The 13,554-nt window shown below is 31.9% G+C and overlaps 1 protein-coding gene across 1 annotated transcript in view; it reads left to right on the forward strand.

The window, feature by feature from the left end:
• WDPCP (WD repeat containing planar cell polarity effector) overlaps nucleotides 1–13,554 on the forward strand; it is a 371,882-nt gene that overhangs the window by 333,903 nt on the left and 24,425 nt on the right. The window contains exon 17 of the mRNA XM_081264390.1: nucleotides 12,604–12,683. Coding sequence (XP_081120516.1) covers nucleotides 12,604–12,683 — 80 coding nt within the window. The remainder of the gene's footprint in view (nucleotides 1–12,603; nucleotides 12,684–13,554) is intronic.

Below are 13,554 nucleotides of genomic sequence, written 5' to 3' on the forward strand. Positions count from 1 at the left end.
ATTCTACCAAAACTTCGAAGATAAGATGTTCCCAATATTCCACAAATTATTCCAAAGGATTGAAAATAAAGAACTTTCTATAGTACATAAAAACTGAAAAACAATATCATTCATGAATACCAGTATTAATAACAATATTAACAAACAAAATCTAATACCTGAATCTATCCTGGGAATACAAAGTTCATTTTATCAAGTCCATTAATGTCATACATCCTACTAATAGATCTAAAATGAATAAAATCCATGATTATAGGTGTTTAAAACATTTCTAACAGAATTTAACACCTATTCCTGATGAAAACACTCGAGAAAATGGAATTGGATCTTTCTTTTTTTCCTTGTGGTGCTGAGGATTGAACCCAGGGCCTTCTGCATATGAAGCATGCACTCTACCAACTGAGCTATATCCTGAGCCGGAGGATACTTTCTTAATATAAGAAAAAATATATAACTTAGTCTTAATACCAGTATTTCCCTTAAAGGGGCATCAATGAGAGCATTTCCACTAAGATCAGAAAGAAGGCATGGATACTCATTGTTTCGGCTACTTTTCAATGCTATACTAGAGGTATTAGCCAAAACAACTTGATACATCAACAAAGCAAGGGTTGGTAAATATGCCTTGTGGGCCAAATTAAACCTGTTGCCTGTTTCTGTAAATAAAGTTTACTGAAACATAGCCATGTCCATTTTATTATTTTCTGTAGTTTAATATAGTCAGATCATGTGGCCTGCAAAATCTAAAATATTTCTTATCTAGCTCTTTACAGAAGAAATTTCCTACTGGGGCCAGGGTTGTAGCTCAGTGGTAGAGTGCCTAAAATGCATGAGGCACTAGGTTTGATCCCTGGCACCACATAAAAATAAAAACAAAATAAAGGTATTTTTAAAAAAAGAAATTTGCTACTTTCTGACCTAGAAGTATAAGAGATAATAAGGAATTAAAACTATCTCTAAATCAGGCATGGTGGCACAACACACCTGTAATCTCAGCAACTCAGGAAGCTGAGGCAGGATGATTGCAAGTTTGAGGCCCTAGCAGCTTAGTAATATCCTGCCTCGAGAATAAATAAATAGAAGGACTTGGGGTGTAACTCAGAGGTAAAATACCTCTGGGTTCAAAAAAGTACTTAGGGTTATTTTTTGTTGTTTGTTTGGTACTATCTCCATTTTGCAATAAGACAGTGATAAAATCAATGATAATCAATGACAATAACAATCAATGATAAAATGAAATCAAATATTTGGAAAGTTTAATAAGGTGGATAATATAAAATTGACATACAGAAATCAACCTTCACATACACAAGCAATAACCAGTTAGTGTTAGTAAAAAACTAAATCCCCAGTTACAATCTTTTTTTTGTGTGTGGGGGGGTGGTACTAGGGATTGAACTCAGGGACACTCAACCACTGAGCCACGTCCCCAGCATTATTTTGTATTTTATTTAGAGACAAGGTCTCACTGAGTTGCTTAGCACCTCGCTTTTTTCCTGAGGCTGGCTTTGAACGTGAGGACCTCCTGCCTCAGCCTCTGGAGCCACTGGGATTATATGCCCAGCCCCATTTATAATCTTAATGAAGGAAATCAAATACTTAGGATTAAATATAACAAATTTATATGCAGGAAATTTTTTAAAAATCTGAAAGATATAAAAATAGCCTCAAAAAAGTGGAATTCTTGGATAGGATCAGTGTTATTCAGATGTCATTTCTCCCTATATAAATACACACTTTTATGGAGTTAGACAAGTTGATATTAAAGTTCTCATAGAAAAGCAAGCATATAAAAATACCCAGACACTAAAAAATAAAAACCATAGGGAGGGACTAGTCCCAATAGATGTTAAAACACACTATAAGCCTTTAAAACTGTCACATTTGTAATTTTATTATATGATTATTAGATTAATATCTGCTTTCTCATTAATCTGTAAACTCCATGAAGGTAAGAACACCATGACTGTCTTAGACATTATAATTTCTCCAAGCCACATCATGATGTCTGTGACAGTTGACATAGTTAACGCATAATAGGTAGGCAGTATATTGGGGTACCAGGCCCACTGTTCTCTTGGAGTTCTCAGTTTTGTTAGGAACAGAAATGATATAGATAAAAAAGTAAGCAAAATGATTGAATAAGAGTCTTTTGGTTAAAGGTAAATATTAGGAAAAATATAAAGAATTGGTGATAATGGAAACTGTACTGGAAGGTAATATTTGAGAACAGGACAAGGAGTCATCTATGTGAATAAGTGGTAAAGTGACAGAGTAATTCATGGGAAGTAAACTGTACATATAAAGGTCTAAGGGTGGAAACAAGTTTGAGAGGTTCAAGTAACAGAGAGCCAATACAGTTATACTGTAAAGAGGGGAGTGGAGAAGGTTTGTAGAACTTTAGTTGGCCATGCAATTAGGTCTTCATTCTAATTGTAGAGGAAGCCATTATAGGAATTAGAGTATATGGTAATCAGAAGGGCCTTCCAAAGATGTCCATGTCCTGATCACTGGAATTTGTGAATATGTTAAATAACATGGTGAAGGGGAATTAAAATAGCAGAGAGAATTTAGACTGCTAGTCATATGACTTCGAAATAGGGAATATTAACCTAGATTATCAGATATGCTTAATATAATCCTGAAATACAGATAAGAGAGAAGAATCAGGATCACAGTGATTCAGTGTGAAAAGGACTTAGCTCAGCACTGCTGGCTTTGAAAATGGAAGAAGCAGACCATGAGCCAAAGAATGCAGATGATCTCCAGAAGTCTGAAAAGTGTATAAAGTAGGCCATGGATACACAAAAGAATTACCAGTTTCGAAACTGAAACAGTTACAACAACTAAGGGTTTAAATGAGGTTTTTTAAAAATACCATTATGTAGTATTAAATATTATTAATATCATTAATAATATTATTTACATGGTGGTTTTCACCTTTTTAGACCTTGCTGACTAAGACTTTATTCTTTATATGTCATTAATATCATTATTCAAATGGCTGGTTTGTTACATTTTTGACTGGGCAACCAAAAAAAAAAAGTTATACCACTCAAAGCACAGTTTAGAAAGACAAAAATAATACAGGATGAGAAGGGCAGTGTGTAAATAAAATAAATGATCTCTTAGGACTAAACTAATTACCTTTGGACTTGGTACTACCCTAAACTAGTTGTTACATTGCAAATAAGTCATCCTCTCTAGTTGCCTCAGTTTTCTCATTTGCATTAGATTCTATTTGTTCAAGGTCTAAAATTCCTTATTGTAGAGCAAATAAAGATTGTATTTGCAGCAAATTTATCTAGTTTGATATTTACTGTCATAAATTCATTACAGTACTGATTAGTTTACTGTTTATTATATCTGAGTTCATGCCTAAGAAACTCCAAATGAAATAATAGTATCCTGTTAAAAGTTGTTAAATTTTGGCTTGATTTTATTGATTCACATCTAGGCAGTTTTCCTTTAAGTTGAAATAAAACCAAAAAAATTCCATGTATTCAGAATCTGATGTGCGCCTAAAAACAATATAACTGATGAAAATTTTCAATGTTTATAAAACAAAGAAATTGTCAACAGAATGCCTGGCAATAGAGCTACCAGAAAAAAAAGTACAGCCTATAATTCATGAAGATTGGCTCAAAACAAACTGTCCCTGCCAACAGAAAATCTGACAATTATTCTGTTGTCTAATTTGGCTCAGCCTAAGTTGACCTTGTTTATTCATCTCAGTCTTTTAATTCTTGTTAACTTGGCATGAGAGGAGAACATATGGCATATGTCTAGGAAGTCCATTTCTGCATCTTAAACTGAAATAAATGTAGAATATACTGAGTATTTCCCATGTGTTGAGCTCTTAAGGTAGCTTTAATGTGTATTATGTAGAACTGGTTAAGTTTAGATTAGGCCCACCAGGTGTTTTATGTTTCCTTCCTGTCTATATACTAGAAATTCCCTAGAGACACATTTTTCTAACTCTTGGTATGTAACTAAAACCCACCAATTTTAAACGTATTTCCAAAGAAGATAGTTTTAAGCTCTTTTAGAACATGAAAATGAAAATGTTATCAGCAATTTGGCAACCTAAAGATATTTACAGGTTTTCACTGAATCTAAGGCTATGTTTGAGAAAGCTAATGGAGATAATATAAGATAGATAATACAAGTTGAAGAACAAAAAGACTATTTCCATTTTCTCCATCCTAATCTAGTCTACTTTTTAAAATTTCTTTTTCTGACCTACTGAGGCAATTGTGAAAGAAAAATTACATTTTATTGTAGCTTTATGTCTCAAGAAACACTGTGTGGAAGCAAGCTTCTTTATAGATTCATAGCTCTTTTATGGAATCATAGGTCTCTAATACCAGAACTAGAAAAACATAAACCTTACAAAATTCAAAGTCCCAAAGTGTGTGTATTTTAAGGAATAGTCTTTGGGCATGGAATGTATGATTCTGTTAACTAAGTCAAATTAAAAACATGAAAGTATAATTTCATATATAAAGCTTTATTCACATTATATCTTTTGAAACTCTTAAACCTATTAGTGGACTTCATATGGCATTACTGTTTGTATAGTATTTGTCTTCTTCAAAGCTCAGATCATCACACTTCATAACTGTGATCAAAGATAAAATTTCAGCTATAGGAAGTTTTTACTAACCAAATACTCATTATGAGACCCTGAAGTTATAAGTTTACATAGAGCAACAAAAGTCTCTGTAACGTGAAATGTTAAAGAATGAGTTAACTATTGTAAACTCTGTCCCCATTTAAATACCCCTCCCCAGAAAATAACTACCATTTATTTCCATCTATGAAGTTCATCAGTATTTCCACTGATTATCAGCTAGCTATATATCCAACATATTAATACAAACATTTCAAAACAACTGAAAATCATGCCAATTTTTTTTCATGAAATGGATGAAAGAGATTGGAAAAATGTTCATGTGTTTTGTAAAACCACTGATAAATAAATTTAACTGAAAAAGAAATTCCACAAGGATAATGAAATTAAAGGAACTGCAAATGAGTTTATCAAAGTATTATAAAAATGAGAAAGACCTTGTATATATTTTTTAAATGACCATGAATACTATAAAAAGTCAATATGAAGTTAAAGATACTATTAAACAATTTTGGTCAGAAAAACTAGAACCACTCTCCACCCTCCAATTCAAGTAGATTTACTCCTTATTTCTTATAAGAATTTACACAGAGTAGAAATTATAGGTAGAAAATAAGTATGTTTACTTACTTGATCTATTTATTTATTTTTTTAGATACTGGGGATTGAACCCTGGGTCTCAAACATGCTAAGCAAGCCCTCTACCACTGAGCAAATTCCCCAATTCCATATTTTATTAATACAAGATAAAATAAGCTTACTGTTTTTACCATTTATTTTTTAGTCAAATTGGTTTTTTTTTCTTCTTGAAAGCAATTATCCTTAGATATTGACCTCCCATAACTTTGTTAAGATGTTGGATGACCCCACCTAACACTGCTAAGGGAAGCTGAGAATATTGTGAACTACAGCAAAAATGTTTGATTTTTCATCAAGATATTTTTTTTCTCTGTTTAATTATGGCCTTAATAGTTCATGGACATTTATGGCATATTCATATTTATTTTTCCTCATTTCTAGCATTTTTTGAAGACAATTGCTTTGCATGGATCAATATTTTTTTAAGTTTTTTTTTTCTTAGTTCAATGGACCTTTATTTTATATATTTATATGTGGTACTAAAGATCGAACCCAGTGCCTCACCCATGCTAGGTAAGTGCTCTGCCACTGAGCCACAACCCTAGCCCTGGATCAGTATTTTGAGCACTAGAATGTTTGATTAATATATTTGAGTTTTGTTTTATAGTTTTTTATTTTTAATTTTTTACTTTATATATATTTGTTCTTTCACTTATCTGTTTCCTGATTCTCATTTTCTCTTTTCTTCTGCTAATAGCAAATCTATATTGTTTGCTCTTTGACTCTTTCTTTAATTTTTTAGTTTTGTCTTCTCTCCTCTTCCCTCATAATTATTACATCCTACATGACTTCTGTTCTCTCCCTGTCCAGCATTCAAAATTACCCTTTGGCAAACTTACTGTTTTTATTGTAAGCAATATCTGATCATATCATTTCTGTTTATTATGACAATTAGTATTGTAGATGTCATAATAGAAACTATTTGTTTTAATGTTAAAAGAAGATGTTATTAATGTGCAATTTCAAAATCAGGAAATGTATTCCCTTGTGAACAGGCAGAAATATCTATATACGTTTACTATTCTTCATCATTTCCTTGGCCTGATTTTAATTTTTCTGACATATTCTTTTTAAAATATTTATTATTTTTTAGTTGTAGTTGGACACAATACCTTTATTCTATCCATTTATTTTTCTGTGGTGCTGAGGATCGAACCCAGGGCCCCGCACATGCTAGGCGAGGACTCTACCACTGAGCCACGACCCTAGCTCCTCTCTGACATATTCTTTGAAACCAAGTTTGTATACTTTTCTGTTTTAAGAGAGTAAAAATAAAAAGTTAGGAAGTTAAGACTTTCAGGGGCTTGGAATATAGTTCAGTGGTACAGCCTAACATGCATGAGGCCCTGGGTTTGGTCCCCAGCACTGCAAAAAGAAAAACTGAACAACTATGCTAATTTCAAAGTAGATTTCAAAGCAAAGGAAAATAACAGAGATAATAAAGGACAATGCAAAATGATAAAAGAGATAATTTTACTGAGTAGGCACAGCAATCCTAAACATGGATGTATCTAAAAACACAGCGCATAATTCTTAAATTTAAAAAAAAATGATGGAAGACACAGTAGGAATATACAAATCCACAGTTTGAAACTGTATCACACACTTCTAAGAATTGCTAGGACCATTGTGTATGCTAGCGCACTCTCTTTCTGTAACTTCTGGGTGATCTAATCCACTTCTAAGGCATTAATTCTTAATTGTATCTACCTCGGATTTTATCTCTACCCAGAATCATATTTTCAACTTCCTCATGTATTTTCTGACTTGCATGCTATGACAGATGAAAAATGACCCAAAAATCTTGGTTTTCTCCCTTGACTTGGAACCTCTTTTTGGCTCTCCTTCCCTTTTTAAACAACAGCAGTACAACACAATGTGATCCTCATATACGTGTGCAATTGGAGAATTTTTAGTGTTCTTTGTAGACACCTCTAAAACCTAGGGTAAGGGACATTCCTTCTGGTGTAAGCTAAATATCTCTTCAAGGAAGAGAAAATAGAGTGAATCATTGATGCTTTCCATTGTTCCACCAAACAATGAAAAAAAATATATATATATCCTTTTGAAATTTACATGAACATTCACCATGAGAAAACATATCCTAGGTCACAAATAAATTTAACATCTTTAACTATAATGGAATTAAACTAAGAATAAACAACAAAGGCTGGGGATATAGCTCAGTTGTTAGAGTACTTGTCTTGCATGCACACACACAAAAAGAATAAATAACAGGAAGAAATACAGAAAAATCTCTGAAAACTTATAAATTTAAGAACATACTTCTTAATAACCCATAGGTCAAAGAGAGAGTCTTAAGGAAATCAGAAAATATTATAAACAACAACAACAAAAATCTTAACATCACAATTTGTGGGATGCACCTTAAATAATGTTTAATGGAAATTTTTATTAAATGCAAATGTTAGAAAAAGAGCTGTGTCTCAATCAATGCTTCTACTATGAGAAACTAGAAAAAGAAATGGAAAATAAACTTAAAGTAAACAAAAGGAAATGATAAGAACATACATAATTGAATTTGAAAATAGAAAAAAATCATTGAAAGCAAAAGTTTACTTGAAAAGATCAGTGAAAGTAATAAAACTAGTCAGACTGACAGGAAGAAAGAGAAAGAAGACAGGTTATCGATATCAACAAAAGGAGATGTCATAATAGACCTCATAAATGTTAAATAGATGAATAATGTCATGAAGTACTCTGTGTATAAATTTGATGAAGTTAGGATGAAGTGATTCCTTGAAAACCACAAACTACCAAACTTGCAAAAAATTAAATAGATAATCTAAATACTTCTATGTCCGTTAAAGGAATTTATGGGGCTGAGGATGTAGCTCAGTGGTAGAGCACTTGTCTAGCATGGAAGAGGACTAGATTCAATCCCCAGCACCACAAAAATAAAACAAAACAAAAAACACTTCAGAAAAAGATATTTTCAAGTCCAGATGATTTCACTGGTTAATTCTTCCCAATAGTTAGAGAAAACAATACCATCCATTTCTTTCAAGAAATATAAGGCAAGGCCATATATCCCGCCCTGTTTTGACATTACCATCACCCAAACAATAGAATACAAAAATAGAAAACTAGACTGCTATTTCTCAAAAATATAGGAGCAAGAATATTCCCAGAAGGTTAAGAAATTTAACTCAGTAATAAAGGTTGAACATTCCTAATCCAAAAATCTGAAATCCATACACTCCAAAACACAAAACGTTTTTGAGTGTCAACACAAGTGTAAGATTCCATGCCTGACCTCATGTTGGCAAGTCAAGGTAAAAATGCAGGAACACTCAAAATATTGTATAAAATTACCTTTGTTCTAGATGTATGAGGTGTATAAGAACCATAAATGAATTCTGTATTTAGCCTTGGGTCCAGTCCCCAAGATATCTCTTTTTTTAAAAATCCAAAAACTTCAATTCCTGAGTCTTTACATGTTTATTTATTGATTTGTTTGTTTGTTAAATGTTTAGTTGGCCATGGACCTTTATTTTATTTATTTATATGCAGTGCTGCAAATTGAACCCAGTGCCTCACACATGCTAGGCAATCACTCTACTACTGAGTTACAGCCCCAGCCCCAAGTCTTTTAGATAAGGAATATTCATTCAATTTGTATATAAAAACAATAATATACCACAATCAATTGGTGTTTATCTTAGGAATACAAGGCCAATTAAATATTCAAAAATACAAATAATCCACTGAATTCATAATTTAAAAAAGAAAAGTCAACTGATGCATAAGTAACATGACAAAATGTAATACCCAGACATGGTTTTAAAAGGAAACTCAGGAAACTTGGAATAGAAGGGAAATTTTTCAACCTTTTTATGGAGGATCTACAAAAAAGAAAAAACTTACAGCTAAAATCATTCTTGATTACTTTATGGGAGGAAAGCATTCAGTTTTTTCTCTAATATTGGAAACTTGTAAAGATGTCCATTTTCACCATAAGACCAAGTCTAAGTCTTAGCCAAAGCAGTAAGGCAAGAAAAAAAGAGATGAAAAACACATCTCAAAAAAGAAGTGAAATGATACCAATTTTCAGACAAAATGCTTTTCTCATAGAATATCCCAAGGAATCTACAAAAAACTACAGTCAGTGAATTTGGCAAAGTCATAAGACGTAAGTTTGCAGAATAATGTATCTATATATATCAATAATACACAATTGAAAACTAAAAAGTTCTTTTAATTACACTAGTTCTAAAATAAACTAAATACTAAAGTATAACTCTAACCAAACATGTATAGAACACTATGCTGAAAACTATATATCATGTTTAGAGTTGAAAAACTCAACATAGTAAAGATGTCAACTGTCTTTATGATTGATCAATGCACATATATACAATGGGGTTTTACTCGGCCATTAAAAAGAATGAAATTATGACATTTCCCAGTAAATGGATGGAAATGGAGAATATCATTCTAAGTGAAATTGGCCAAAGTCAAAAACTCAAAAGTTGAATTTTCTCTCTCATATGGAAGCTGGAGTAAAATAAAGGAAACGGGAGGGAAGGATAAGATTACATAAGGAACCAATCAAATACAAATTAATAGATGAGTGAAAGGAAGTCTAGTAGAGGAAGGAGAAGGGGAGAGGGAAGGAAAACTAGGGGAACATCAACTGAAATCAATTTCCATGTGTATATTAATTTGTCAGGATGAACACAATATATACAATCCATAAAGCTCTAATAAAAATGATATTAAAACTAATAAGGTAAAAATAAAAATTCCATGCAATCTTAACTGAAATTCCAGAAGGATTTTTTTGTTTTATTTTTTTATATGCAGGTGAGCTGATTTTAAAATTTATTTGTAAAGGCAATGGAACTATAATAAGTAAAAATTATTGAAAAAAGGAAATGATGTTGGAAGAATCACACACGATCTTAGGACTTTTTCTAAAATAGGTTTTGGAAGACATTTTCTGTAAAGAACCATATAGGTTTTGTAGGCCATAGGATCTCTGTTGCAACTACTTAATTGACATTACAGTGAGAAAGAAGCCAGAGATAATACATAAATGAATGGTGGGGCTGGGGTTGTGGCTCAGCTGTAGAGTGATCACCTAGCATATGCGCGGCCCTGGGTTCGATCCTCAGCACCATATAAAAATAAATAAATCAAAATATGAATGGGTATTCATGGGTTCTGATAAAACTTTATTTACAAAATAAGTATGAACTGGATTTGGACTGTCTACTATGGTTTGCCTCTCCCATCTAAAGCTACACTGATCAAGAAATTGTGGTATTAGCAGAAGATAGATACATATATTAATGAAAAAGAACACAGAATTCAGAAATAGACTCATATAATATCTCCAACAGATTTTTAAAAAATATTTATTTATGTATGTATCTTTAGGTGGATACATTAGTTTGTTTTTATGTGGTGCTGAGGATTGAACCCAGTGCCTCATGCATGCTAGGCGAGCACTCTACCACTAAGCCACCACCCCAGCCCCTCCAACTGATTTTTGACAAATGTAAAAACACAATTTTTTTAAAACTATTTTTTCAACAAATAGTATTGGAACAGGTGGACATCTTTGTGCAAAAAAAGAAAGAATTGCAACCTAAACCTCATAAAATACTCTCAAAAATAAAAAATAGATAATTGGTCTAAATGTAAAATTGAAACTATCAACTTTTAAAAAAAAACATATAGAAAGAAATATTTGTAATCCAGGATTCAGCAAAACATTCTCAGACCAGCTGCTAAAAGTACTACCCATTTTTTTTTAATTGATAAACTGTACTTTAACACCTTTTATTCTTCAAAAGCCACTGTTAGAAAAATGACAAGCTGCATGCTGGGAGAAAATACGTACAAATCACATATCCAATGAAGGATGTGTATCCAGAACATATAAAGAACTTTCAAAGATCAACAGTAAGAAAAATATCCCAATTAAAATGGGCAAAAGTCCTGAACAGACACTTCAGTTAGGATATATGCAAAATTAAAACCATTAGGAGATACTCCTGCATACCTATTAGAATATCTGCAGTATGTGTGTGTGAAAATAATTATATATTTATCAGTATATATACATATGCACAAATACTGACAATTTCAAACACTGGGAAGGATGCAAAGTAACATGAACTTTCATACACATTGCTGGTGAGAATACAAAATGATACAGCTATTCTAGGAAACAGTTCAGCAGTTTCTTATAAAGTTAAGCATATATTTGCCATATGATCTAGCAGTCTTGAGTATTTAGACTTGAGAAATTAATACTTACATTCACACAAGAACCTGTACGTGAATGTTTATAGTAGTTTTATTTATCATTTTCATAACCTGAGAAAATAAATATCCTTCAACAGATGAATAACTAAACTGGTATATAGCTATATAATGGAATACTCCTTAGCAATAAAAAGTAATGAATTGTTGATTTATACAACTTGGATGATATCAAGAGCCTTATACTGAATGAGAGAAAATGAAAATGGTCACATTTTGTATGATTCAAATCATATGACATTCTTGAACTCAAAACTAATAGAGAAAAGATAAGTAGTTGTCGGGGTTATGGATAGGGAAAGTGTGACTACAAAGTATGAGGGAGGTTTTTTGACATATTGAAACTGTTTCCTGTTTTGATTGTTCTGTTGTTAATAGTATGAATGCAAGCATCTATTAAAATTCAAAGAATTATACACCTTTAAAGTGAATTTTAATGTATTATAATTTTATACATTTAAAAACAAAAATATGATTATATAAGTGAAAGTTGATGACAAAATTTTATAAGGCAGAATTATCTCAGGTTTATTTTTTAAATCCATAGCAATTAGGAGAGAACTCCGGATAATTAGATTGTTGTTATTATGTTAATTTTGGGTTTTCTACACTAATAATGGATTATTTTTGAAATCAGGAAAGTATGAAACTTTTACCACTCTCTTTAATTTCATAATACCCAGGAGTTCAGAGCATCACATTTTGTTTCCATGATTATTTCTCTTAAAAACTATATATGTGTGTGTGTGTAACATATTTATCTGTACATTAAAATTTAAGTTCAGCACTCTTCAAAATGTCTTATAAAATATTTAATGGTGGAATACTTGAAAGTGACTTTCCATGTTTTTAAAATAATTATTTTAAAATTATTATGTTGTTGAAAGGTTCCAGAGATATTTTTAATTACACTTTAAAACATGTAGAAATTTGAAATGTTTAATACCTTACTTATATTAAATTTTATAGTATTATATCCACAACTTGCATCTAACCTTAAATTTTTCTTTCTTAATTACTTGACTCATGTACTACAGACAAGTAATTGACAGAAGGAATGGACCTGAAAAAGACATCTGTGCTGGATCTTTGATGACTTATACCTGTAATGCAGAAGGTAATATTATTCAAAATATAATGCCTCAAAAAGTTATAATTTATAAGAGCATTCTATAAATGAATTAAAATATGAAAATCCAGAGCATTTCAAAACTCAGTATTAAGACTGCTTTTGGTTAATTTAATATAAAATGCCAAGTCACTTGATTATAAATAAGGCTAAATTTTAATAAGCATACAAATTAATACAGATGCCTTTGGGAATCTTGTTAAAATATTGATTCTTATTCAGTAGATCTGGAGTGGGACCCATGACTCTGAATTTCTAAAAAGCTCTCAAAGTGATACATACTCAGCTAGTCTGGAGACTACAATTTGAGTAGGCAAGCTCTGGAGATAACAAATAAAAATGGCATGATTCTTGCCCTGTTTAGTAGAAAATAAAGAAATGTATATATGTAAGTACTATAATTCAAGACAGCTGTACTCCCTAACAGTGGTACCCTTCATACTCTCCCCTAAAGATAAATATAGCATGGCCCACTGTTTCTTTTACTTTCCCTTTAAGAAGAGGTCACTCTGCTGAACTATTATCTTAGTCCATGTTCTGTTGCTATAAACAGAATTCCTGAGACTAGGTAACAAGCAGAGGAAAGAAGTTTATTTAGTGCCCGGTTCTGGAGGACAGAGGTCAAGATCCAGCAGCTACATCTGAGGAGGGCTTCATGCTCAAGGGGCAGCCTTACTTGATAAAATCTGTTCTCATGGTAACTAATCGAGTCCCAAGAAAAAACTGCATGAATCCATCTTAACCTTTTAAAGACCCCACCACCTCTCAACACTGTTATACTGGGCACCAAATTTCATTATGAGTTTCAGAAAAGACAAACCATATTCATTTTGAAATGCAAAATGTGGAAGAGAGAGAT

Source organism: Spermophilus citellus (genome assembly GCF_964194105.1).
Source record: "Spermophilus citellus genome assembly, chromosome: 13".
In the NCBI taxonomy this organism is placed as follows: Eukaryota; Metazoa; Chordata; class Mammalia; order Rodentia; family Sciuridae; genus Spermophilus; species Spermophilus citellus.